General features: G+C 39.5%; 1 protein-coding gene across 2 annotated transcripts in view; it reads right to left on the reverse strand.

The window, feature by feature from the left end:
- GTF2I (general transcription factor IIi) overlaps positions 1-27,242 on the reverse strand; it is a 72,368-nt gene that overhangs the window by 32,639 nt on the left and 12,487 nt on the right. The window contains exons 4-13 of one of the 2 annotated variants that reach the window (XM_032200717.1): positions 20,982-21,116; positions 19,775-19,958; positions 19,542-19,570; positions 18,290-18,338; positions 17,480-17,523; positions 15,933-16,010; positions 10,748-10,804; positions 6,859-6,921; positions 5,067-5,168; positions 571-636 (exon numbers count right to left, since the gene is read on the reverse strand). In XM_032200717.1, the coding sequence (XP_032056608.1) occupies positions 571-636; positions 5,067-5,168; positions 6,859-6,921; positions 10,748-10,804; positions 15,933-16,010; positions 17,480-17,523; positions 18,290-18,338; positions 19,542-19,570; positions 19,775-19,958; positions 20,982-21,116 (807 nt within the window). Of the gene's footprint in view, positions 1-570; positions 637-5,066; positions 5,169-6,858; positions 6,922-10,747; positions 10,808-15,932; positions 16,011-17,479; positions 17,524-18,289; positions 18,339-19,541; positions 19,571-19,774; positions 19,959-20,981; positions 21,117-27,242 lie in introns of both variants that reach the window. The other variant, XM_032200716.1, reaches the window with a different exon arrangement.

Below are 27,242 nucleotides of genomic sequence, written 5' to 3' on the forward strand. Positions count from 1 at the left end.
GAGCACCACTATACTATATATTTTGAAATTTTTACTAATGCTGTTTTACTCTGTGACATGTGGTCACAAAATATGTCTAGGTGCAACAACTGGAGACATTCCAGAGTCTAACACGCGTGTTTCTTTTTCTCTCCAGGAACCACTAAAATGTAATTGCTGCTTCACTGCAAATCAATCAATCAGAAAGCAACAATCAATCATTGGTAACCTCTCCCCAAAGACATTTCCTAAGATTATTTCACTTAAGAACTCAATGTAATTACAGGAAAAATGCCAACTCTCTCAAACGTGCGTGCCCAAGACATGAGCACATGGAAACTCCAGGGAATTGAGCACAACTGAAAAATGAAATCAAGTTTTGCACTAAGATGCCAAACACAGTCACCCAATTTCAAAATTACTCTGCTCATCAAAAAGCTCCTGCTCCCAGTCTTAAGCCTTCTATCATTTAACCCTTTGGTGCTGTCAATCCTGGTCCACTGCAGAGAGAACAAGATGCATGCCAAAATGCTGTGGTTTCCAGTGTCAAAGGACTAGAGGCAATTGTTTGGAAAGGAGCATAACACATACCATATTTTTTCTCAAACAGTTCTTCAACTTGCTTTCTCAAGTCTGTAATTCGAGCATTCCATTTCTCTGCAAAGAAAAGAAGAGAACATGTCATACCACAGATGAAACTGAGAATCTTGTTAAATCTCTAACTACTAACTGAAATACACACTGTTTTTATTGCTCACTTGCACACAGATGCCTGGGGAGTATGGTATAGCCTATACCTCAAAATATATTGATACATTCTGAAAGAAAAAGCACAGATTAAAATGTTTTAGATTGCCTCCCAAACTTGTGCAGATGTAAAGTCAAGTTTAAAAACCGTAAAAGGACATAACCCAGGCTAAAGTCTGTCCAAAACTGGTTTCTCTTTGATGCAGCCCTCACTACCATCAGGGGAAAAGTCAATTTGAGCTGCTGGTGATAGCTGTCCAAAGCCAGGGCCTGAAAAGCTTAATAAAGCTTACAGCGAGTACATGATCATCTTTTGTGTTAATCTGTACAACTATATGGATCAGGAGGCATCATGCCATCCTCTTCCTTAATCCAGCATTTCCCCAAATCCTGATTTTGCAAGACATCCACATAATTCCTACTTCTGAAGTGGGATCTGAAGATGCAGGTTGCAAGGCAGAAGTTACCCTACTTCAACTGTGTATTCCCTGGAGAACTGGATTAATTGGCAATATTTTAACATCTTATTTTCTGCCTGTGACAGAGAGCACACATTTTCACAGTTTTTTTGTATCATCTCTATGCTTTAAGGAAAATGCCACAAGTCTTTTGTAGATGGTACCAGATGCTTGCTGGCCTTTAAAAATGAGTTAATAAGCAAGTTTACCTGCAGCTTATTTCTTACACCGAAGATTTGAGTCTAGTAACTGCAGAGGTCAAAATATGAGGCCATTCAACCTACTACAGTTCCTGTTGTCAAAAAGCTCTTCTATCAGATGAAATGGAGGAATTTTGAGTCCATATCAAAAGAATTTTAAATATTCGTTCTCAGACCAATGTATACAACTTTGATCACCATTTTTAAGCCTGAAGTTTTTAAATGTAATTTTGTAGACATCAAGAGGACAGCATACCTCAGATGTGGGCAAGAATAAGACCTAAGGAAAGACTGTTTTGGCATGCTGCCTTGCATCCATATAAACTCTTTATTCTAGTTATCTAGCAGATCATTTACATAAACTAACCTGTTTGTATTTTAATATTGCATGCTTGTAGATAAATTGACATAATTGCTTCTGCTACCCTTTCTACTGCTACTCCGTAGTGCACAGATTCTTAGCTGTTAAATGTCTCCAGCACAATATTCTCTACTCCAGTGTCACTTTGACCATACTGAATTTACTGGGCTGAAGGGGAAACCCTGCTCCACTGCACAGAGCTGGTGAACACACACAGACAGTCCCAGGACAAGGGTTTTGAAAGGCACTTACACAACTCTAGATTGCAACCCAGGGAGAAACTGTCACAGAGTTGAGCTCCCTTCAAGTTCATCAAGGTCTGAGTCTGACTCAGCAAAAGCCCTACTCTAAAATTCAGTCTGGTTTTCTTAAGAGGGAGAACAGCCAGAAAGAATGTAATGCTGTATTGCAAAACAGCTATATACATGTATTTAAATTATGTTGTTTTGAATATTGGTTATTACTGCAGTATTAGGAGAGGCTGCTCCCATCCAGCCTTGTCTCCCTTTGCTCATTAGCACGCACAAGAGAGCACTCTTATGTGAGCCATTAAGTTGTCAAGGGTTCATTTTTTTTCAGTTATCAAATCTTACAATCACTGTCCAAATATTCCATGTGGATCTTTTCAATCAACTACCGCCATGCCTTTCTCTCTTCAACATAAACCTTACAGAGATTAATAATCAAATATATTTCAATATGGGCATGCTTACTCAGAATGCTGGATACAGAAAAAATAAGCAACTGAAAAAAATATCATCTGGCTCACATTTTGATCAGCGCACTGATCTTTTAGGTACTTCTGTATTTTATGAGTAAATTGCCATATTAGGCTGCAGAGTCGTTTCAAAATTCGGAAGGGCTATCAGACAGCTGGGATTGTTTTTAATCAAATTGTCAGCATCATTAACCCCTTGGATTTGGACCAATTACTGTAGAAACATTTTGTCACATAATTCATGCCCACATAGGAAGGCTGAAGACCTACCTCAAACCTAAGCTCACATTCTGTTTTGGTAAATACTCTGCCAAGTAGTTTAGGTATTCTGCAGCTACCTAGATAGGTAGTGGTTTCCTTCTATCCCTGTAAATACCTTCTGAGACCTTGGAACAACACCCTAAGGAAATAACAATCCCGACAATTTCCCCAGCCTGCCCACAGTCTGTTCAGTTTAGCCCACACTCTGCTACATGGAGACAGGCTCCAGGTAACATCCAACAGACTGGGGACAACCCGCACAGTGCCCGCAAAATCAGACTCAGATACCGAGCACATTCCTGCTCCCATCAACATGCCATGGAGAAATAAAATGGCCACCAGGCAGCCACCTGAAGCATGCTGTAGTCTAAGAAAATCCATATTCAACAGCATGTCAGCATGGGGAAGAGCTACACGCAGTTTCCATCAGTGTCATAGACATCACCTTGAGACAACAGCTATGGGGACTTATTTTTCCCCTAAAATGCTATGACACAACTGCACTGACGCTTTGGGTCTTTAAGCTTCTGAGCTTTTGATTGAATCTCCCAGAAAGCAAAAATGTTGTGGGAAGATATTTTTACTGACAATGACAGTTCCTTTCAGCAAAGATATTTTTAACTTTTAGTGGTTGGTTCAGAAATATTTTTGAAATCCAACCTTCCTTCCTAAAGATCATCAATTTCCACCAAGCATCTTACCAGACACTTTTCATCCTCCCTCTGGTTACAATTATCTTGTTTTCCACCAGCTTCCTGTTTGCATGAAACCAAGAGCACAGCAAATCATTCACCCTGCTTCTCTGGCCTCTTGGGGTACCTGATCTCTGGCTCAATCAAGACATACAGGAAATGTCTCCAGCTCACAGTTATCAGACATCTGGAACTCATCAATGTTATGTAAAATACTGAAAGCTCTGATCAGATAAGACAGACTACTCTCTCAAGCATCTGTACCTCCTTCCCAGTCTGCTGAGTGCACATGCCGTTGTCATTCTGCAGCTACTCACGGTGTAATTAAACACCACCTTCCTCCTGTCCAACTGAATTGTCTGAGACTTCATTAGACAAAGATGCAAAATCCTCTGAGATGTCCAAATGCCAGCACTAAAACCACCAACAGTTGCTCCTTTTTTTCAGTGTAGCAAGTCTGTATACAGCAGTCTATTCCTCCAAAGCTTCCCACGTTCATTCTGTGGTGTTCCAACAATGCAAGGTCCACTCAAGCTTTTATCACCCAAATATTTTTCTACCTTTGCTCTCCATGTCTAGTCAACCTCACTGTTTATTCTTTTCAAATACTGCTGGCCTGCCAAGCTTAGATGCTGTTTTCTACTAAGGGAATAGATTCTAGCAAAAGCTTCTGTGGTATTAGCTGCTCAATTTCCTTCTCGAACTTTGCCACTGTGTTCTCCTGATCCAACCAAAGCTAACTGATGCTACATGGGGAATTGCCTATTCACATCAATGATCTTTTGAGAATACAGCTCTTTTCTTTTCTTTTCTTTTTTTTCTTTTCTTTTTTTTTTTTTTTTTTCCCATTTTCACTGAAATTAGCATGAAATAGCATGTTTCACACAAAACAGATGTTGCAAGAGATTCTATGGAGATTTCTCAATTGACCCCAAATCCCAGCATTCCTAATCATCATCTTAAACACTGTGCCAAATGGCATATTCCTGATTGTGCAGAACCTTACAGAAGTATACAGACTCAAGGGATATCTGCCTAGATACCAACCCAAATCAAGAAAATAAAGGAGAGGTAGAGGACTGTGACAAATCACATGGAAAGTACCTTACAGCAGGAAAAACTGCAGCGTGTGGATGTCTTTCTACAGTAAGAACTCTACATAAGGTATCATGGAAGAACACTACCAAACCCACCTCAACTTTTTGTATATCCACAAGGATGAAGGCATGCTACTCAGCATAATGGAGTCACTGGTTGCTTTCTCAAGAGTGGCTCGTCTCAGCACATCTTCATTGTTCACACCATGTATCAAGAAAGTCCAGCTAGACAGGCTCCTGATCTAAAGCCTGCCAGAGCTGAGTACACTAGTGAATTTGGTCTGATTTTCTTGCCCAAGAAATCAGCTGATAAAGATCTGGAGTTATTTTTATTAAATTATTTGCAGTGTCTGTATTTGGAGGTCACTTTGACTAATGAAAATCAACAGAGGTAGCCTAAAGATGTTTATACTGCTGCAATCCATCTACAAAATAGCCCTGGGCTCTCAAATGAATATATGCATGGGTGTCTTATTCTGCCACTATGAAAGTATCTAACACCTTTTCACAAAGCAAAACTGAGAGAAGAAATAACCTTTAATTTCTATCTTACCAAAATTGAATTCTCTCACTTTTCTTCTCCCAGTATTGGCAGTTTCATTTGCTGACTCAGTGTTTTTCGGTTTCTTGTTAGGGGGCGAGTAGTCTTCATCATCTGAAAGAAGCATGAAGATACCACTGTTTTAACATTCAGAAAACTGACAAGCAATGTTGGAACTGTTTGAATTTCAAGATCTGCAAGCATCGATCATTGATAAGAGCTTCAAATTTTGCAACAAATAACTGATCTGAGTAACTTTAGAAAGCTACTGGCCTGCGTAAGAACAATCTGTGTAAAGCACAGGAGCACACAGCAGAACAAAGCAAAAAATCAAGGCTTCTTTTGCACTTCCCAAGGAAAACAATATTGTGTTCTGAAATGCAATTAGTCATATCATGATCACAAAATGACTATACGACAGCAAGAAAAAACAGGAAATATATTGTGTAGACAGACTAGATTTTGTATCTAATTGTAAGTAACCTTCCACTAGTAAGTCTTGAAACACAATACCTAAGTTTGATCTTGAAGAGCTTAAAGGTGCTAAAAATAATTTCAGATCAAGATACAACTGAGGTACTTAACTGAAATTCATCTAACAGAAGGTCTGCCCTATCTCAAACATATACAAGTAGGTGGAGTGCAGACCTGCAACCCTCACTCATTTTTAGTGAGGTGCTACTCAGCCAGTTAGTTCCCAATCCAAAATACTAGTTTCTCTGCTAATTCACGACTTTAAGAAAACTGATCAATTACCAGTACTTCCGTTCTTAGACAAAATAAATGGTTACATCAGACAAAGATGTTCATTTCCCATCCAGAATAGCTCATGCCCAGGTCACCAGGCACATAGTTGACTTAGGAAGTATAACATTACATACTGGCATCTCTTGCACCTATACAGTTGTATTACTTTGTGGTAAAGGCATTTACATAGACACAGAATTTAGTGACTATTCTACCTACCTCTTTTGTTAAAGTAATGTAAGAATTTTCTCATTCCCGTATTATAAAAAGATAAAAGGAATCCCAACAAGCAAGAACTCTCTCCTAAAATGCATTGCCTAATTTCTAAATTGCTAATCTGGTGGTCTTCATTTTACCTATTCCAAAAGCAAGCAATGCCAAAGTCAATCTGAGAAGTGTTTTAATGCAATTACAGAACATGTAACTCACAAATATAAGAAATACAGCTCACTTCCAACCAAAACCCTACCATGAAAGAAACTTGGATACTGGTTAGTGGCTTTAGTACTATTTTCATTGCAGCTATACTGCTGATGAAAAAGGGGAATGGTAAATGTAAAGGTTTTTATCTCGTAGTTATCAGTATCAGACATGTAAATTGAAGCTTCACTTAACACCAACTGTAAAACATCACTTCTGCTATGGTGCAATTCTTCACAGAATCTAGTGGTAACTAGAAATTGGATATAACTACTATGTGCTTAGAAAAGAACATGCTCTTCAGAATGAACATTATAAAAGCTTTTAAAAATCTAAATTAATGGCTGTTAAATAATGAGTACTCTGTATTATTAATACTTGAAAAATATATGAAAAACACACCTCTATCAGGCATTATTTCCAGACTGGCCCATGAAGTCCAATATGATTCAGCATGCTGTAGTTTTTCTTATCAAACAACTGGAATAGGGATGTTTAAAAGCAGTGCACAGTGCAAACTGCAGCCAAAGGCTGGTTCATAATCCTATTTATTCAGCGCTAATATAGGCATGGGTACAGCATTTTTTTTGACTTAAAAATGTCCAATGGACTGAAATAAAGGAACTGGATGACTAACCTTCAATGGTGACCTCGACCTCAGGATCCTCACTTGTTTCTGAAGGGGTGTGCTGGGAAGAATCTGAAGGGACAGAAACACAACTGGTGAACGACTGGCACAGAAAGGATTTTTAAGCAAATGCTCAATGATTTTGTATTTTAACTAACACCTGTCAAAGAAGCTCTCTGTCTCAACAAAACATTTTGCATTCACAGTGTGCAACAAAAACAGAAGCAATGATATCTTACCCTAAGCCTTTAAGCAACTCTAGACATGGGTAAGAAGGTAGGGATTATACATGCTAAATTGTGTGTGCAGCAGTGCAGAGAGTTGGCATTAATGACAGTAGGAAATTCTTTATTCTTGGCTTAATAGGATTAATAGAGTCATAAATATTTTTCTCTTTGTTATCAAGGATTACTGAATACATAAACAAAGGCTGTGTGCCCCTACAGATGATATATTTCTTTATCATTTATACAGACTTATAGTTGTTGCTCTGCAATGATTTCCCTGACAGGCTGCAAGGCCAACAGTGAAAAATGAAAGGGAAATGCATAATCACAATGCTTGTGTTAGGGCAGTCTGCACCAATATAATAAACAGGATTAGGCCTATCAGCACCCTGTAGGAGAAAGAGCAATTTGAATTTAACTCCAATAAAGTTTAAAAAAGTGAAGCCAATTATATTGAAAACTATTTCAAAATTAAGTAGTAGTGTATGAAGGAAAATAATTATTCTGGCAATATATTCAAACAGTTCGGTGTTTGTACACTTTGAAGAATGTCTTCTTTCAGGTTTCTCTGAGCTCTATCACTTGGGGGGCAAGTCTGAAGGAATGTCCCCTTTTCACTGCTCTTCACATGATGCCACCTGTGGCAGAGATTCAGAAATACCTAGTGACGTACTGCAGCTGGAGTACATTCAAACTGTGTCAGCTATCATCAGGTTCATGGAAAACACACTATGGCATTTTGATCTAACTCAGACTGAGTGCTTGGTAGGTAACGAGCAAATGCAAACCACAACAAACAGAATGAATTAATAAGCAATGGTCTTTTAGTACGTGTGAACATGAAGTATCATCATAAAAATAAGTATCATGTCAATTCATCACGTAGAGTCTTTTATATATATATATATATATATATATATATATATATATACACACACATTTGTATATATATATATATACACATTTGAAAAAGAAATACAATTGTGGTAAATTTTGTGGAAGTTTATGAACAGCCAGGAAGACTGAAAATGGGCCATTTAGTGCAGTACCAAGTCCCTGAGAACTAGTCCCAGTTAAAAGAAACATGCAAAAATATCAAACCAGATGGTAACAAAGCTCTGGAAGGAAACTCTCAGAGCAGACGTTTCTTCTTAAACCACATTAAACCGACTGGTTTAAACACTGAAGTATTTTTTAAAGCGAAGTATTATCACCACTAGGTAAATTTTTGCTAAGTAGTTCTTTGCATCAGGTAATAAGGTAAATGCACACAGCTGCTAAGCAGCAGCCTTCTTTATAGTTCTACATGTCATCATTGTCTGGCACTGTCTCCAGTTTCCCAAACGTGATTTCATTTGGTTTAGAACATTTCTTCTGATGCACATAACCTTCACTTTCTGATTACTGAATTTCAACTGCACCACGCTCATCCAGCCTTACTGAGACCTCACAAGCCTTTATCAGCCACAGCTAATCTGGGCAATTCCATGCTCAAGGTAATTTTATCACTTCCTCATTCACCATCTTGTCAAGGCTACTGGAGGAAAAAAAAAAAAAATGTGAAAACCACTGGTGACAGACACCAAAAGATACTTTTATACATGCATCCATTTTTTTTGCTATGCAGAAAGCAGTACCTTCTGCACATCTGCTACATCATGGCCCAATTGTCAGGGCAACTTTTGGAAGAACTTCCAATGCTTATTATCTACATTTCTTTAGTAATAGCTGGCAGGGTATTTGTCAAAGACTTCATGAAATTCAAGCACATTCATTGATTTTAATTCCTTACTCCTGTTTGTGAGGAGCAGACATAAACATTTATTTTTATTTTACAGAATCCAGGCAAGACCGTCTACACTGTATGCCTATTAATGGAAAAATGAAAACAAAGTTAGACTAAAATTAAAGTTGGACAAAACTAAGTTGTTAGGTGCAATTTTTGTAACTGCCCACAGATCTGCTGATAAACACCAACCCTCACAAACAACAGATTTAATCTATGTAGCAAAATCAGGGTGTAACTTTCAGCATATCTTTTTACAGAAGCTTGCAAAGCAGAACAGATTTGAGGAAAGGATGTAGGAAAAAACATATTGTGACACAAAGGGCCACACTCAGCATCCACAGCTATTTTACAGAGGCAAAACCAAAGCAAAGTCAAGAGTTTTGGTCATTTTATAGAACACTTCCCTCAGGCTCTTTCTTCACAACCAGACACAATGGCTCATGGCAGTATGCTTAGGAAAAAAAAGCACCTAGATTTTTTAATTTCTTTTCAAAAAAGTAGTGCTAGTTGCGAAGTCAGCAAGAGCCAAAAACTATATTCTCCTTCATCAAGAGAAATGCTTTTGAATTTCATGTAATGGTACCCTTAACTATGGTGACACTTATCTTCAAAGCAAAAATAATGAGATTTGCAAGAATGAGCACTGCTGCTAGCACAACTTGGCCTAAACATCCAAAAAAAAATCATGCCTCAGGTTCGAGGGCCAGGGGCTTAGAATGAAACTAGCTGCAGAATGGTGTACTCTTAACGTCATGTCAAAGCATTAAATGGTGGGTGAGGTGACAGGCACCTCACAAATGCAATTTATGATTTACAAAAATGACAACTCCATCCCAACTTGCCTATAGTAAGCCACAGAGTGGCAAGGTTTACGAGATTAAAACAAAATAGAAAAAGAGACAACCATGTGGAAATGTGGAAAGAGAATAGCTGGAGAAGAGGTACAGCTTTAACTAAGGTGCCATCTTTCCAAGTATTTCCGTAAAAAGAAAAATCCAATGATGTTATTTATTTTCATGAAAAACATTTTGTATCTCTAACCTTCTACCAGTATTTCCTCATCTGTTTCTTCACTACAAACAGAACCCTGGTGGCTTCCTTTAGACAAATACAAAATAAAGACATACCGTAACAAAAATATATATATATATATATATTTTTTAACATTGAGTATTCAAAGCAAGGATTTTCAGAAGCCAAAAATCCAGAATCATAACGTTCATATGAAAACCTAAAGAAGACAACTTCTGAATCTTAAAAATTGATGACAGCACGACCACTCTGACCATATAAGGAATGTCATAGCTTGAAACACTGATCAGTTTTTTCTAATGTCAGCAAATGGGCAAAAAGGTATTTTTAATTCAAACTGGAAAAGCTGGGAAAAAAAAAAAAAAGGTAAATTCATTTCATATATTGTTGAGAGTCAGCAAGGAACTGCTTCCCCTAAACACAAACTTTCTGTATGCTTGGTTGTCTATGTGTCTGCTCACTTCACACCCATCTAAAGGAAAGAAATGATCAAGTTCTATTCACAATACATAAGCAGAGGCTCACTGAATTTTGTAACTAATTATGAAACAGACTGATTTTCATGAGAAACATACACTTGGCACTTATAAATTACTACTGCTTTAGAGTGATCAACCTGATGCTCCTTTTCAATTTTAGAAAAGAAATAGAAGAAATAAGATTCCTTTTTGCATGTCTCTTTATTTGGATACCTGAAAATTAAGGCACCTGAAAATTTCAATTATGTTTTAAAATTTAAATTTCAACACCCTAACTCTTCAAATCAAAGAGGCAGAGCCCTGGAAAGCAAAACTCACACAACGAACTCACAAAATGGATGTGAGGAAAAAAATAGAACTATAAGGCCTACCTGTGTAACTTTTTGCAAGAGCAATTTTTTCATCCATCTCTGATGTTTCAGAAGGGCCTGCTTGGGAACAAAGAGAATGCCTTTTAAATTGTCTGTCACAACAAACACATTTTCCCAGTCCATAGAGGAATTTACCAAATGACTCTTATCTTCACATATCATATGCTCATTCAATACTTTCTGTAAAGTTAACAGGAAAGTCTGTGAAATAACAACAACCTTTAAGTCTTTACTTGTTCAGTTTAGCAAAATACAAATTTGAGGGGCTAATGGAAGGTGCTTGCATTTCCTGCACTACTAAACAGTCAGAAAGACTCACGTAGAAAAGCAGGTTTTGAATGTTTGCATTTGTGTTAATAAACTAAACTAATTTTAAAGCATCAAACGCTGATGGTTTTGATTTTTTTCAATTATCTTTTAATTAGCTCAGTCTTTTCCCTGTGAGTCAAAATTTATTTCCCCAGCAAACCCTTTCTGACTCTAAAATTTCTACCTACGTTAAATAGACAAAATCAGAAAGGTTGAAAACATTTACAGCACCACAAGTTTGCCTGCTTTTAACCACAACAGCTCTTTTGACTCCACGTATGGACTGCTTTACAAAGGCTGCTGCAGAAGCCCAGAAAGTAAAATTACCACCACCAAACCCCCACTGCTGAATGCTTTGGCACTACAGCAGCCAGACTGCAAGAGGGCCCCACCGACTGAGCAAGAGATCATTTCCTACCGCAGAAACAGCACGGGTGTATAAAACTAGCCTAAGTGTGGCAGACAGGAATACCATCCCAGGACTAACTGGAAGGATTTGGAATAGTTGTTCTCATAAACTGAATCACTTTTGCGTTCATTTGCAAATACAGTCTGCAGAACATCACACAGCTCCCCAGAAATGGTGGCCATTTAGAGGGAGGTCTAAAAGGATAGCTGCAATCAACATTAATAGTTTAACAGGAAAGGCTACTGTTAGCTCACAAGGCAAGTGAACTATTTTAAACTCTATTTCATCCACACAGTGAGAAAAGCTAGAAAAGACTGCTGCCACAATCAGACGATGAATATTTCAGTCTACTAAAAGTACATATACAATATTAAATACTACAACAGGCAATGAAAAAAAAAAAGCTGGAGTACACTGCTGGTGCTCTAGGACACAGGACAAGAAATTCTCATCAAAAGAGTGGGACTTGCAACTGTTAAGGGGGAGCAGGAATAGCACGTGCACTCACTGGACATGCTAGAATATGCCTCCGTGGCCTAAATTTGCTTTTATTTGACCAAACAGTTAGTGTATGCAGGCAGACAGGTGCATCACTTCCTAAGAGTTCTTCTGGAATATGCAATTGTTGTATTTTATAGTGCACCAGCACAAAAGCATGCATCCCATTACAGGCAAAAGCATGTATTTTTGTGTTTATTCTGTAACTCTTTTTTTTTTTAAAAAAAAAAGTGACTAACACAGATTATTTTATGGAACTTGAAGAGCTTTTCCCATCGCTAGAATAGCCAAAACCAAGTAGGGTGATAATAAGATCAAAAAGAGTTCCATCTAGGAAGAGAAGTAGGAAGAAAATCACAAAAATGAATAAAGAAGAAAACTCATGAGGTAAGAATTTAATTCCAGTGCCGCAAGGACAGTGGAGGAAGGATGATCACAAAGGTGCAAAACTTAATTGCTAACACCCCAGGAAGCAGTTATACTAGAAGTAAAATCCTGCAATAAAGTCCTAGGAGCCTAATCTATCCGATTTGTAGGCAGAGCCACGCAGTATCGCCTTGCATCAGAAGAAGTGCCAAGCACAGTTACCAGCTAACAGCAACTCTCCTGTGCAAAACAGAGGCTTACAAATTCTTTAACACTCAGACTAAATCTAGGTCTTTTGTGAGCCTTCTGCTGCTTCTTGTTCTCTTTGCTTTCACTTTCCAAGGCCAGGCTGGATGGGGCTTTGAGCAAACTGCCCTACTGGGAGGTGTCCTGCCCATGGCAGGGGCTGGAATTAGATGGGCTTGAAGGTCCCTTCCAACCCAAACCGTTCTGTGATCCTACGAACTTCAAGGCACCTGAAGACTTGCATCCATAAAATCCATTGGACATCACGCTTCTGTCATGAAGTGCTTGGTACTTAGTCAGCAAATCGCTCAGTGCTATAAGGGCCATGTCTCCAAAAACCCTTGTTTCAGTCTGTGCTGATGAAGAGCATGTGTTCCCGAGTAATTTTCTTACTATATCCCTGCTTCTTTGGAAATTGAAAAAAAAAAAAAAAAAAAAAAAAAAAAAAAAAAGATGGATAGCTCAATTCTGTTCTCTTAATTGCTTCAGAGCTGTTCTCCTTTTGGCACTGACAGTATCTTGACCTCATTCTTTTCAATTAAAACCTTTCCAGATAGCTTGGATCTTGTGGATGGCCTTCTAGTAAAAGCTCTGGGCTTTTTACTGACCAGTACGTTTACACATCAGCTAAACAGCCTCCTGAACACAAGGAAATGGGCATGGACACAGATGTATGTACTTGTTTCAAGGACACCAAACTAAGAACAGCATTTTAACTAACATCTCTTTTCAGAAAAGCCTTAAAAAATGGTACTTACAGATCAGGTATATACAGGAATGTTATATTTGGAATGCTCCCACATGCTTTATTTAGTCCTGATTTTTTTTTTTACTATCCTTTTCCTCATATAGTCAGTCAAAATCTGGACCTTTCTCCCAAAACATTTTGTCTCTGATGTCAGACAAAGCATTTAATACTGCAGTGACCTTCACATTTGTCCAAGATACTGGAACCAAATCACCCACTGCCACACTGCTACTGCCTACCGATGGAAAACTGCCCCCATACCCGATCAGAACACCCACATGAAATCTCTGGTGGTTAGAAGTTCCCATTTCCTACTCTTCGTACAGTGTGCTGCTAACACATCTCTAAATTTAGTAATTCAGTATTAACTCATGGCAACATCCAAATGCTGCAAGGAATTAGCAGATGATAAGAGATGAAGAGAGCGCCTGTCCCCGGCTCTAACTTTGTCCCCTTTGATTAACTGGTAATCTGTGCATGCCACTAAGGCACGCAGGCCTTTGGTGAGCATCCTGGGTTTGTGAGAGGAAGTAGACACTCAGAGAAAAACAATAACTGTGAAATTTCACCAGGAAATCATATTCTCCAGGAGGCCCCTGGCACATTGCTGTTCTCTAACAGTGAAGTTGTTTGTTCTCATAAATCGATAAAGCCAGCTCTTGCTGGAGGGTATTTTTAGTAACAACTATGACCCTAGCCATTTCCCTTTCTTTCTGCAGCATGTGTCTACAAAGGAAATGCTGGGCAGCCAGACCCCGTCCTTCAAAGACACACCTTACTATAACTGTACTTTTCTTAGGTTTACTTCTCTGCACAGCATCTTCATGCACACTTGAGCCCCTACATCCCTCTTGAATTTATATCCTTCTGCATTTTTTGTACAACTTCTGTTTCAAACCTTAGAGTTCAAAGAAACGAAGGGGAAGCTCCTTTCCTTCAGGGGAAGGTGACAACATGACACCGTAATACCTCTCCTGGCTCACAGCACCCCCATCCTTTCTAACAGCACCTTCTGTTTGGTCTCATTTTAAATGTGAGATTGGGAGCGAGGTTAGAGGGATTTATTAACTGAGCAGGTATGATGTTATGTGGCTATCTGAAAAAAAAAGCATATTACTTTCCACCAATCAGAATGATTAAATTTAGAGATAGGTAGGGAAAGACGAGAGAAATCCCCCAAGAAACCCACTTTGCTATGGAACCATACTGTACAAATGGAATTTTTTAGTTCCAGCGTGCTGCACGACAATGGGTTACTGTGCTATAAGTGGTTTCAGCACAGACGCTCCTCAAACAGGGTCAGATTACACTCCAGGCTACTGGCCAAATTCTGACATTGTTTTTATGCATGAAATGGAAAGCCACAAGGGGATGAAAAGCAAAAGAGATGACAGGGCTTGGCTTTGGAAGTAACAGTGATTAGGATGTCTCCAAAAAGGCATCTATTATTATTGCATTATATAATGCCTGTAAACCCACGGACCTCTGAGGCGAGGCGATTTACAAACACAAAGAAAAGATAATCCTAACCCCAGAGAATTCACCTTTCAGATTCCGCACCAGAGTAGTGATATTTTGGTACACCATATGGTTAAGATCATTCTGAACAATGTTTGTTCCTACGTTACTTAAGACATGCCAGTAAGAGAACACTGATTCTGCAATCCTGTAATTAGTAATTAAAACACGTATTAAAATAATCTCAAGAATTTTTGTGTCTAAACACACAAAAATGCTGTCTCAATAATAAATATTATTACAAAATGAAAGGATGTGCTGTTTTGCCCTTTGCTGTTGAACATACAGTTATCCTTCAGAGAGGCATGACAGCTTTCCTGTTTTTGGTTTTTTTTTTTTTTTTTTTTGTATTGCTCAGACAATTAACCTAACAGCAGATGCAAGCAAGCTGAAATAATACATTCAGGGTTCTACTTATTTTATATTGCCATTTCTATTTAGGTCTTCTTTCTTACTGTTTATTTCAAGCTACAGAAATAATTTCTTACGATTTTCTCTATTCACTCCTGGCTGAGATTAATGTGCAGTATTTCAACTAGATGTGTATAGATGAGGCAAAGCAGCTGAGAAAGATTTAAAAACACACAGTTTTGAAGCTGAATCATGGACCTCATAGATGTTGCTATTCTTTGTCAACAGAAATCTATCTTGTAACTTCCAAAACATTTTTGACACATATTGGTCCTTCCATACAAGGAAAGTGATTGATACACCATATAATTTACTGAAACTGTAAAGATCCAAGAAGTGCTCTGACGAGTAACATGACATTTTCTTTCCTGTTTAAAGAGGCCAGTGGAATTAGTCTGCATACTGGACTCTCAGGATGAAAACAAAGAAACACCTGAAATTTCTCCTTAAGCCCCAAACACACTTACATTGTTGTGCCAACATTGTAGTGAAGAATACTGGAAGACCTGAAGCACAACTTAAATGGAATCCAGCATGGAAATGCTGTATCCTAACAGAGCTAAGTAAGCAGTTACATGTTTAACAGCCGCCAATAAGCAAAAAGAGAGGTACAGAGAGAGCAAGACTTAAGCAATCCAACCATTCAGGAGATAAGCAGGTACAAAAGTTAGCATCATTACCTGGAATATTATACTGATAGTAGTCAGGATCCTCTGACTCCTCCTTTACTGTTACTGTTGACATTTCCAGTGAAATTCCTGCAGAAGCAACAACGGAATCAAATAAGGAGACTAATGATAACCAAATTCTTAAAAACTAATAAAGAAATTAAAAAAAAAAATCACAACAACACCAAGATTCTAGCTGGTCTTTAGTCCAAAAAAAAGAAGAAAAAGAAAATTCAAGTACTGACACAGAAAGTAATTGTTGAGCTAAAACAACAGTAACAAATGACATGCTGATGCTTCAAGTTTCTTGTGTCTGGGTGGTTACCATCAGAAGTGATCGAGTATGAAAGGCTTCCCTACAAACAGGCATCCCTGCAAATTGCTATCTGAGATCTGAAGAATTAAAAATAATGGTCTCCTTGCTTTTTGCCCACTACCAGCAGAAAAAAAAAAAAAAGAAAAAAAAAGGAAAAAAAAAAAAAAAAAAAGGTTTTTTAATCTCTTGTGCTAAAAGTACTTCAAGTACTTCTAGACCTACTCCAAGCTCACCCCTCTGTATCCCTAGTTTCAGATAAAGTCCAAATTTTGCTGCTCAAGGCAGCAACAATGACAGGCCTCAACTGCTCTTGGCTTTATCAAAGTGAACTATTTCCCCTGTATGCCTTCCCCCATTCCCTAAAATGCTTTCAACACACTGGGGCAAAAGAATTACTTCAAATGTCTTGAAAGCAGCACTGGAAAGAAGCTGGTGAAAAGCTCAAGTTGACTCTTCAGTTGTGTTAAGCTAAATATTAACCTTTAAGGGGTACTAAACGCCAAGCTTGAAGTTATGAAGCAAACAGAACTAAACCAAAATACAGGACTAAACAAAAAATCTTGGTTTTGTGCAAAATGCCAAGTAGTGCAGCCCAACCTAACAAAGCAGAAGGTCAGAAGCTTATCTGCAGGCAGACTGGTAGCCTCCCTGGGATCATTTGTGGTTATCTCAAAGCACACACTTCAGCACTGCCCTGCTACCAACCACTGCCTTGCAGCAGCCTGTCCTAAGAGCAGGGGAACTTAAGATTGCTTGATTTTAGTTTTTTAAAACAATAAATAACATGCTTTGCTATTTATTTCCATCTTAGCTAGAAAACGGCATTCAGCATTCTGTCATTTTTGATATTCTGGTAATATTATTGTATATAAACTAAGTTTTTCTCTTCACATTAGGGATAAAATGATCTTCAATTAGGACTAAGTAAAGACCTGAGGATCTTCCTCTTCTCCACTTCCAAGTAAACTATTTACAAAGAAATTATTTTAGTCTACAAAAAGTTACAAATCTCCTCCATCTAGAAATGGAAACCTCTAACCAAGGTAAATAAATAAATAAATAAATAAAAATACATATAAAAACTGCAACTGAAAAGTGGCCATTTTTAAGTAAAGCTTTTCTTTCTCACACATCATGGATCTTTGCTGCTTTTATTGGATTTTCCTTTCATTCCTTAATAGAACCTTCTGAACAGAAACTGATTCATCATTTTTTGCAAATGAGGACAAAATTTTGAACATACCAGAATCCTCATTTGGTTCCGTTTTCACTTGAATAGGAGGACAACTATAAAAATAAACAAAACAAACACTGACATTATAAAAAAAATATATCACATTTCTGGAAAGTTCCTTCAGCTTTACAAGCTGTCTAGTAAAATCAACCTCACTGTATTGTTTTCAAACTAGAAAAACAGAAGTAAAAAGCTTTGCATCTTGGCTTATCTGAATTATCTTTAGGGAACAGGGAAGAATCTCCCGTCCCTACATTCTCAGGATGTGCACAATATTCAGGAGCATTCACCATTTAACAAAAAGTGCACTCAGAGCCACAGAAACAACTGCCATTTTGCTCTGTTTCCACATTAACCAATTTTTGATTTATTCCACATATAATCTCTTCATTGAAGAATAAATATATATGTACTGGGTTTTTAATTGAGGAGGGGAAGGCAGGAGCATTACAGCTGTTCCCCATCACTGCTGCAGCACACAACAGGACAAACATCCCTGACTGACAGACCGTGAATTAAGAACACTCGCTGGGCTAATTAAACTGAGGGGAAACTTTGCCATCTGTTTAATTCATAACAGCTTCCCCACAAATAATGGTCAAAAGAAAGAGAAAATTCAACTTCATGCTTTTTATAATCCCATGCAAGCAAAAGTTATCCAAAGGTCAGTTGGACAGAGAAGGCACATTAAGAGAAAGATAAACTATATGAAAACACGCAGTTGGTACCAACATCAAATCATACTACACAAGCTTGTCTGTTTCTCAGTAGATGAAATATTTAAAGACAGGCAAAAAAACTACATTATTTTAAATTCACCTTCCACCTGGAGGTATAATTGAATGTGAAGGATCTGTCATATGAGCTCCTGAAAGTTAAAAGACAACCTTTGAATTTCCTGTTCTCCATTCACCTTAAACACAAATTGAAAATGTAACATTGATTTCACGAAGCAAAAACCTGTTCAAATTTGGCAGGTATGTGCGTATGTTCTCTGTACACAGATATGAAGGATGGATCTCATTAAACTGCATTTAACACCAATATAAAATTACTTCAAATGTGCCTATCAGTATGCTTTTCAGTGCTCTCTTTCATGATTTGAAGTGAAAATCTTGGGAAACAAAGCTAAGCAAATCCTTCATCTAAACTGCTAAAAGGAGGAGGATAGGTTTATAGAAATTCCAGTTTATTTCTAAATTACAGCTACACAAATGGGTTATGTTTTCAAGAAGTCACTTACCCACTGAAACCTACCTTGCTTTATCAATATAAATATTTAATTACTGGAATCTCTGTAATTCCCTACTCTCTAGTTTTCTTACTAGGCACAGGCAACATATTTCTGATTTTACTAATCAAGCTTCAGTTTCTAGCTGTTGCACATCAGAAAGTGAAACTTTTCTTTTTTGACTACATTCCTATAGAGATTCTGGTAAACAACATGCTTTATCCTCTTCATAAAACAAATCCTCACATGCACTTCTTGCAACTAAAGCAAAATAATTTCACAGCTGGAACAGGGGAAGGGACTTCTTCAAAGCTAGAAATGAATCTTCAGAGTTCTTAAAGAACTACGTTAGCTCAGATTTTTTAAAACGTATAGGCTTTCATAGAAACTGCAACACCTAACCACTTCAGAAGATTAAATCAATTTTTAAAATGAGATATAAATGCCAAAATCAGCTACATATTGGAATGCAGAGCACAGCAAAGACTAGGCATCTTCTAAAAATGCAACGCACAGCCTTTCATCAGTTCATTTCTCTTTTCCCTAGGATACTATCCAATTCACATTAAATTTAAATTGAGTAAAAGGACAAAGAACGCAATAGAACAAATTTGTCTCTAATTAGTTGCTCCTAGCAGAAAGCATAAAGGAAAAGGTTATAGTTCCAAAAGCGAGTGAGGCAACTCACAGCCTAGGAATTTCCACGAAGTTTGCCTCTTTCTCCAAAAGACCAAATACTGCATTTATACTGCTATCCTGCCAAGTACTGGAGAAAATGATGTTGCCTTTTTGAAAGTAAAATTCTAAGCTATTTTTGAACCTGAATAAGTACTAACTTACCTAGGTGTTTCTTTGGCTCTAGGAAAGGCCTGTATGGAAATAAAGGGAAAAACAAACAAACAAAACACATAGCTTTAGCCAAGACATCAGTATTTACTTCAGAGTATATTAAAAAAAAAGGCAACACTTCTGCTCAAGCAAAACAGGCTGCAATGTATTTAATTAAAAAATGAATGCAAATTTAAGTACAAAAACTTTAATGGACAGACTAAAAAGAGGAGGCAGCAAATAACCTTTTGATGATAAATGAGATCCCTGACTTGTTTTCCAAAATCCACTTCAGGGTTGAAACATCGTAATTTGCTGGATGTTTAAATGCAAGTCCTTCAGGCAGGCCCTGTACCACCACAGCAGACTGGTCTCTCTGAATCTTCTCGTATGGCACAGGTACTACTGTTGACTTTCCTAAAGCTTTACCTAAAAATAAAATGAGATTGTTACAAGGTCAGAAGGGTGCAAGTTAGCAAAAGGACCTGTGCCTCATAAAACCCACTACTACTTTGGAGAGGACTGGAGAGAAAACAAGGTGCAGATGCAAATCTCTGCAGGAAACCAAGTACCGCACACACCAATATTCAGTGGAACCCACTGAGGTACAGGGGCTTTCTTAAAACAAAACTAAGGGGACTGTACTGTGCAGTAATCCCAAATTATATCCTGCAAAACATTAGAAAAAAAAAAACAAAATCCAATGTGTACACTTTGGAATCAGCTAGTAAAAATGAGGCTGTTGTGGTTTAACCCTGCCGGCAGCTCAGCACCACACAGCCGTTCGCTCACACTCCCCCCTCCCTCTCTGGGATGGGGGAGAGAAACGGGAAAGTGAAGCCCGTGAGCTGAGATAAAGACAGTTTAATAAGACAGGAAAATAACAATAACAACAATAATAATAACAATAATAATAACAATGATGATAATAGTACTACTACTACTAATGTGTACAAACAAGTGATGCCCAATGCAATTGCTCACCACCCGCTGACCGATGCCCAGCCTAACCGCGAGCAGTCCGGCCCCCTCCCCTGGCTAGCCACCCCTATATATTGTTTAGCATGACCCCAGATGGGATGGGATACCCCTTTGGCCACTTTCGGTCAGCTGTCCTGGGTCTGTCCCCTCCCAGCTCTTGCTGTACCCCCAGCCTGCCTGCTGGCGGGACAGAGCAAGAAGCTGAGGCATCCTTGGCTTGGTGTAAGCACTGCTCCGCAACACTTAAAACATCGGGGTGTTATCAGCACTCTTCTCATCCTAAGCCAAAACATAGCATTCTACCAGCTACTAGGAGGAAAATTAACTCTGTCCTAACCGAAACCAGGACAGAGGCTTATTACCTTAACAGCAGTACAGCTGAGAGGCTAAGACTGTACAGTACCTCCTTCCCAACTGGAATAAAAAATTAGGAATCCAGAACAGGTATTTTGAAGACTTTAAAGCACCCACCATAGCAAAAGCAGAAGAAGTCCTCCACAGACTTTCTGAGCGCTTCCAGTTCCATGATATCCACTGTCAGCCTGTTTACAGATGGTAGAGTCTTTGTTTTCTGCATCTCTGCAGCCCTCTCCTCTTCCGTAACACCTAGAGTTTGTTTATACAAACAAGACAACATAAAATAGCAAGCTACTAAAAAAAAAAACAAGTCCCCCCGGTTTAGACTACAGACACTTCAGAGTGACTCCTGCTTTGAAGCTGTAAGAACTTCTTCACCTTAGAGGCAAACGCACTTACCTATGCACACAGGCAACGAGTAAATTTAAACTTACACCAAAATTATTTTATTTTCCCTACAACCTTTGTAAATATCACCCTCTGAGGTATAAGAATGATTTAGAGACACAACCGAGTAGGCCTTTTTGGGAATGAAGATGTAGAAAACATTGCAAATCCCAGGAGAGTGAAATACAGTAGAAGTAAGAGGCAAAAATGCCAAGAATAAAAGTATTGATACAGTCACCAAGGAAAATTTAAAATGTCTGTGTGGAGTCTCATAGCTCTCTAGCACCGTGCTTGATGTCTCACTCAGCAGCTGTGTTATAACCTGTTTTGTTTATGCTGTTATGTGCTTAACTGGATCTTTTATGGAAGGGATCTGGCTTTTGACACAACAGCTCCTGTGCAGTGCAGGTCTCTCACCTGCTACAAGACATCCAAGCACATCTCTTATTGCTGGATGGCAGGGGCTGCAAACAAGCTGCCACCAACAGAACAGATAAAAAGGAGATTTCAGCCCTGAACCTTGTTCTGTTTTCTGAGAAAGTCATTGCAAAAGGAGCAGGGGAGTAACAATGCTTTGATCTTAAACAGAAGCGATCTGTTTTAGGTTGCAGCCTCCCCTTCTTATTGCTGGGTGCTTGAAATATTTTACCAAGAATCACCCAGCAAAAAGAGGGGGAAACAACAGATAGATTCCGTGGACGAAAGAGAAAGCAAGGAAGATCTATGTTCCTACATGCAACAGACACAGATCTACGTTCCTAAGTGCAATCAATGCTGAAACTGCATCATGATTTCACCGTGAGCAAGGACGTGAAGCGTGGGGACCGGCATCACCAGCACTGCTCGCAGTGATGTGGTGAACAGGGGCAAACAAACAGCGCTTTGAACTGAGCATAAACGGTTGTGAAATGAACTGGGAGCACTTTCACGGCAAAAAATGCATTTGTCATCTTGAAAACTCATTTCTTCCTTTAAAAAAGAATCGATTCCTTCCTGCAGAGGCCAGATCCTGTGCCCTGGAAACCCATCCCCATGGGACATCGAGCAGCAGCTCAGCACTTCAGGCCCAACTTTTGCTTTCTCTGAGATGCGACAGTGCCTATCATAACAAAAATAATGCAGGAGTAGAATATTATTATTCACCCGTAACACAAGGGCTTAATTAACAACAGTTTATAAGGTTTGCCTGTGGACTAAGGGATTAAAGGTCTTAATTTCCATGCAGCATGGCTTTTTGGCTTTTTTCACATAACGACTGATTCACTGAAATGCCTTCGTTGTCAGTAGCTCTCTAAAGTGTACTCACACCTTCAAAAAATAATAAGCAAAATAAAAATGACAACAGTGCTCAAACTCCCATTAAAATGAAAAAAAAAAAAAGACAAACTTTCCTTCTTATTTGGAAAAAGATTACTGGTTCTTTCTATTACATGATTTTTATCCGATTTTCTCAGGCTGTACAGCTGTTCGCCTCCCTAATCTCTCCTATGCTTGTTGGCCAATTTCAATCAAGTTGGACAAACGAGATCAGGTCTCAAAAGACAAGTTTTCGAAACCCACTGCCCATTTGCCTCCTCCTGGCAGCATGGGCAGGGGCACCTCCGCAGGTCAGAGGCTGCATAAGCTACAAGGCCCTGCAGGAGCTCTTACCAAATTACCAGGGCACAAAGGAGGTTTCGGGCTAGATTTGGGAGAGGGGATGCCTGGAACAGGACTTGGAAGGGAAGATGGATGGGCCAGCTGTATTTATAAGATAAATGGCTCCGTAAGGGTGGAGAAGGTCATGTAGTAAAGAAATGCATTCTCCCCAGCTGGGAGCATACAGCAGGATTAGCCCGTCACTTTGCAAAGTTCAGCAGGACTACACTGGTCTAAGTACAGTAATCCTCATTTTGCAGTAAGCACCTGCATGTGGCTGAGTGCCTCTTACCTCCTGGTGTTCCCCAGGTGTTTGTTACTCAGAACAACCCTCCCAGCCCTCCCTCTTCCCTGCCCAGCCTGCCACAGGGATGGCAAAGACAGCACCCTTGCAGCATGCAGCTGCCTCTACCCTCATAAGGAGAGTATATAATATCTGTATTGATTTATTTTAAGGGCTGAATAGGCTGCTTTGAAAGAAAAGCCCTCCTTTTTTCTGTGACATAGCAACAAACAGAATCTTCAAAACGATAAAATCTCAATTTGTAATTTTTTTTTGGTACTGGGAGCTGATGAAGCTTAACACTTCTCCAGCAAAGGGGCCATCAGCCCTATGGTATGTAAGGCATCTTGTAACAGCAGGAGGGTTTTAATCCCTCAGTACAGGAAACCAGGAAAAGGCTGTAAGAAGATGAATGTCATCCATGTGCAGACAGCCTCAGAGGCAATTTAAGGCCAACCACTGCACTTTAATGACACTCAGGGACGTGTATTTTAGCGGTGGTGCTGAAGGAAAACTGTATTTTATTAGTGGTGATGAAGGAAAATTGTGGTCCAAAAGTAACTGCAAACAAGCGAAGGGAAAGTGTGTCTATGTAGCTAAAAGCAGTTCGCTTTCTTTCATCCGCCCAGTTCGTGTGTGAGCTTTTTAAACCCAGCCAGTTCTACAGTTCAGGAAATTGGGCAATAACCTCAAATTAAAGAAAAATCATTTTATGTTTATCAAAGGATCGCTTCAACCACAAGAAAAGCAGATCACCTGAGGCGGAATTTAGGAGCCAGGGACTATGAAAGAGATCAGCTATCTGCAGTGACTTTGTTTGTTTGCATCTACAGGCAACGAGATGGGTGGTCTCCACCAATGTGTGGCTGCACTTTTAGCAGGTATTTTTTAATTATTTTATTTTAGAAAAGAAGAGTAGTTACTAGCTTCATAAGCCTTAACTGGCTAGCCAGAAAGAAGCATGAAAGGCTTCTGCCAATCACCCCAGCTCTAATAAGGATGCAAAAGAGGCCAGCCAAGTGCTGAACAAAGCCAGTGAACCAGCACAGAGCTCAGGGCTGGGTAGGGCACGGCTACAGCTGGAGGTGGGGGAAAGGAAAGGTGTCCAGGCTGCCTGCGAAAATTAAAAAAAATACATTTTTAAAACTTTTAAAATAATTAGACAAGTTATTTTTATTTTAAGAATTTGGGAAAAGGCATAAACTATTTTTTAAATTGAGGGAAACTGCTAGTACTGTAAAGCTTAGTAAAAACAGTAATCCCTAATACTGTGGAGGGAAGGGGGGGAGGCTACAAAGGAGACGATCAGAAAACACAGAGCTGGCCAGGACAGGCAGGCATCCTCTTCAGGTAAAGCCCTCCTGGCAATGTGGGAAGCTGGGGGGAAATAGGAAGAGAAGGAGAACCACAAAGGAGAAAAGTAAAACAGTAAAGCTGGCCACAGGGCAAAGCTAAAAAGGTACGAGGACTAGTCCCATGCCTTTCACAAAAACCTGGATTATTAACGCAGAGTTCAGCTAACGAACACACCAACGTTTAGGAAATGTGCGGCATGGGACAGCTCAAGAACTACATTGTGTGTGTTTCAGGAGGTTAGACAGGAAGGGAATGTGAGCCAAGCCACTTAAGTGATCTGAAACGCAGGCAGCAGTGGCAAAACAGCAGCTCTCGGTAAGGCAGGGGATGATTACTTTGGGTTTTATTGTCACCCAACAGTTGCAGTTACACGCAGTAAGTACTAGAGGAATGTTATCTTTAAATAAAGTAATCTGTTAGCGTGTGATTTATTGTGAATAAACTGCTCAAGTCTTCAGAGTTGGATGCTCTAACTCACAGCTACAATCTGAAAATACAAACCAGAAAGTGATGGAAACAAGTCTCTAAAAAGCTCTTAGGGATTCAAAGAATGAATGCAGTTCTGCTAGGTTATCAAGTAGTTACAACTGCAACTCCTCCAAAGAATAGGGATAGGGGTGAAAACAACCAAAATGTGCACTAGTGCTTCTGATGAACAGAGTGTGATGTAAAAACCTAAGGGACTGGGAAAGCAGAAGCCCAGAGTGCTGGAAGCAGCCAAGATGCCTGCAGGAAGACATCTCACCTTTCTGGGAGGAACATACAAGGTTTCATGCTTTTTAACGAAAAATGGAAAGGAGACCATACCATGGAACATTTAGCAACCAGGACGCTCCATGTATCATGTTCACATCCTTGGGAGACAGGGACCCCAGAACTAACCCACAGTGCTAATGTTTTACAATCACACATAATCTACCTGGGCACAAAGCAAAAGCACATCTTAGCAGAGAGCTGCCCAGAGAAGGAAAAGGAAATACACAAGAGGAAGTGAGGGGTTATCATGCCCACACCTCTCAAGCAAGAAGGATTATGAAACTGTTCCCAAATTACCTCCACGCAGAGCCAGCCAGCTTGGCAAAACACCACTAAGAAGGCATGATGCAAAAAGGCATGATGCAACCTGGCTCACAGAGCACAAAACAGATAGGGGAGCACTCACGTGGTCCCCTCTGCCAGCAGGGAAGAGAGGTCTCAGCTCCGAGGCAGCCACACAGGAGTAAATAAGTTATCATACAGTATGGTTACCCAGCCCAGCCATAGTGGTGCTGGTAAATGCGGACGGGCTACAGCCAGTGTGGCCAGGAGCAGCTGTCAGTCTTCTCCCTTCTTGCAATTTGCAAAGTGGAAATTATTCCAAGTCAGCTGCCCAGGAAAAATAAAGGTGGGGGGAGAGTGAAATCTCAAGGACACAGCTGAGAGCTGCAAATGAATGAGCTCCCATGAAGACTGACGGGGAATTGCCTGTTTCAGCAGATATCCGAGCAGAATAAGCATTCAGCAGAGGTTGTTTTGAAGAGGCCACTCCCAAATTGCTGAAAGGAAATCTGGCATGAAAAAAAAAAGAGGTCAAACGCTACAGAGGTGTAACACAGCTCTAGCGTGGTAGTAGGAAACATCCTGGTTAAGTACAGCCTTAAAATTCTAGTCCAACAGCCTTTTCTGCCGCTATGCTTCCTTTGTAGCATACTAGGAAAGGCAAGAATCCTGGCAGCCCCAGCCCCAAAACCTGCATTTACAACAGGTAACAGATGAGGGATGGCATGCATGCAGCTCCACGGGTGTTTTGTCAGGATTAATCCTCAGCCCGGCTCTTACTGTTTTTCTTTCACTTAGTATTTAAGCCTATGATTTAATGATTCTTTTCTCTTCCAAAATATTCTGTAGCTTCAGGAACAGCAAAAGCCAGGGAAGTCTCAGCTGACCACAGAATAGCTTAGGGCCAAAGAAAACAACTGTGGGAAACCAGTTCCCCCACTGGCGCATCACCATCAAAAAAGAACTGGTATTTTTACATCAGCTGCATTAGTGTCAAGGGATTAGCCTCTGAGCAACACAGAAAGATGTCAGCCAGTTACAGAACGGTATTTCCACCATTTGCCCTGGCACACTGATGATTATCCTTTGCATTTTATAACAAGTATGATCGTTAGCAGTTAGAGCCACTAATAATCTCTACTGTTAGAGGAATGCTGAAATAACGTATTAGGCTCTTTGCATACACGTCAGGGGATCCAGGCTGCACTGCAAACATTTTGCTGTGTGGCTGAAAAGCGAACTGTCCTGTTTAGAGACCGTGTCTGAAATCACAGACATGACAAGCAAGAAATAGATAACAGAACATAACCAGGGGTAATCACAACTGTAAGGAAGCCACAAGTCAGCTGCATTTCTATGTGGTTTCCATCGTTGCTGGAGCACCACAGAAGGACTGTGCCCAGCCTGACAGCATTACACACAGCCAGCAGCAAGCTGCAGGAACAGAGAGCACCTCGGTAGGTTTCATTAAAGATCTTTAAACACAGGGCTAAAATTAACCCAGAGCTACTGAGTTAACAAATGTTCACGCTGCTGTAGCTTGACTCCCACCCATCATCTCCTAAATACCAGCGCTGTGCGTGCTGTCCTCACGCCTGCAGTATCATCGGCCTGTGCAGCACTGCTTACACTGAAGGTACATAACGATGCACAGACTGGATCAAACACGTAAA

This window comes from Aythya fuligula, chromosome 20 (genome assembly GCF_009819795.1).
Source record: "Aythya fuligula isolate bAytFul2 chromosome 20, bAytFul2.pri, whole genome shotgun sequence".
In the NCBI taxonomy this organism is placed as follows: Eukaryota; Metazoa; Chordata; class Aves; order Anseriformes; family Anatidae; genus Aythya; species Aythya fuligula.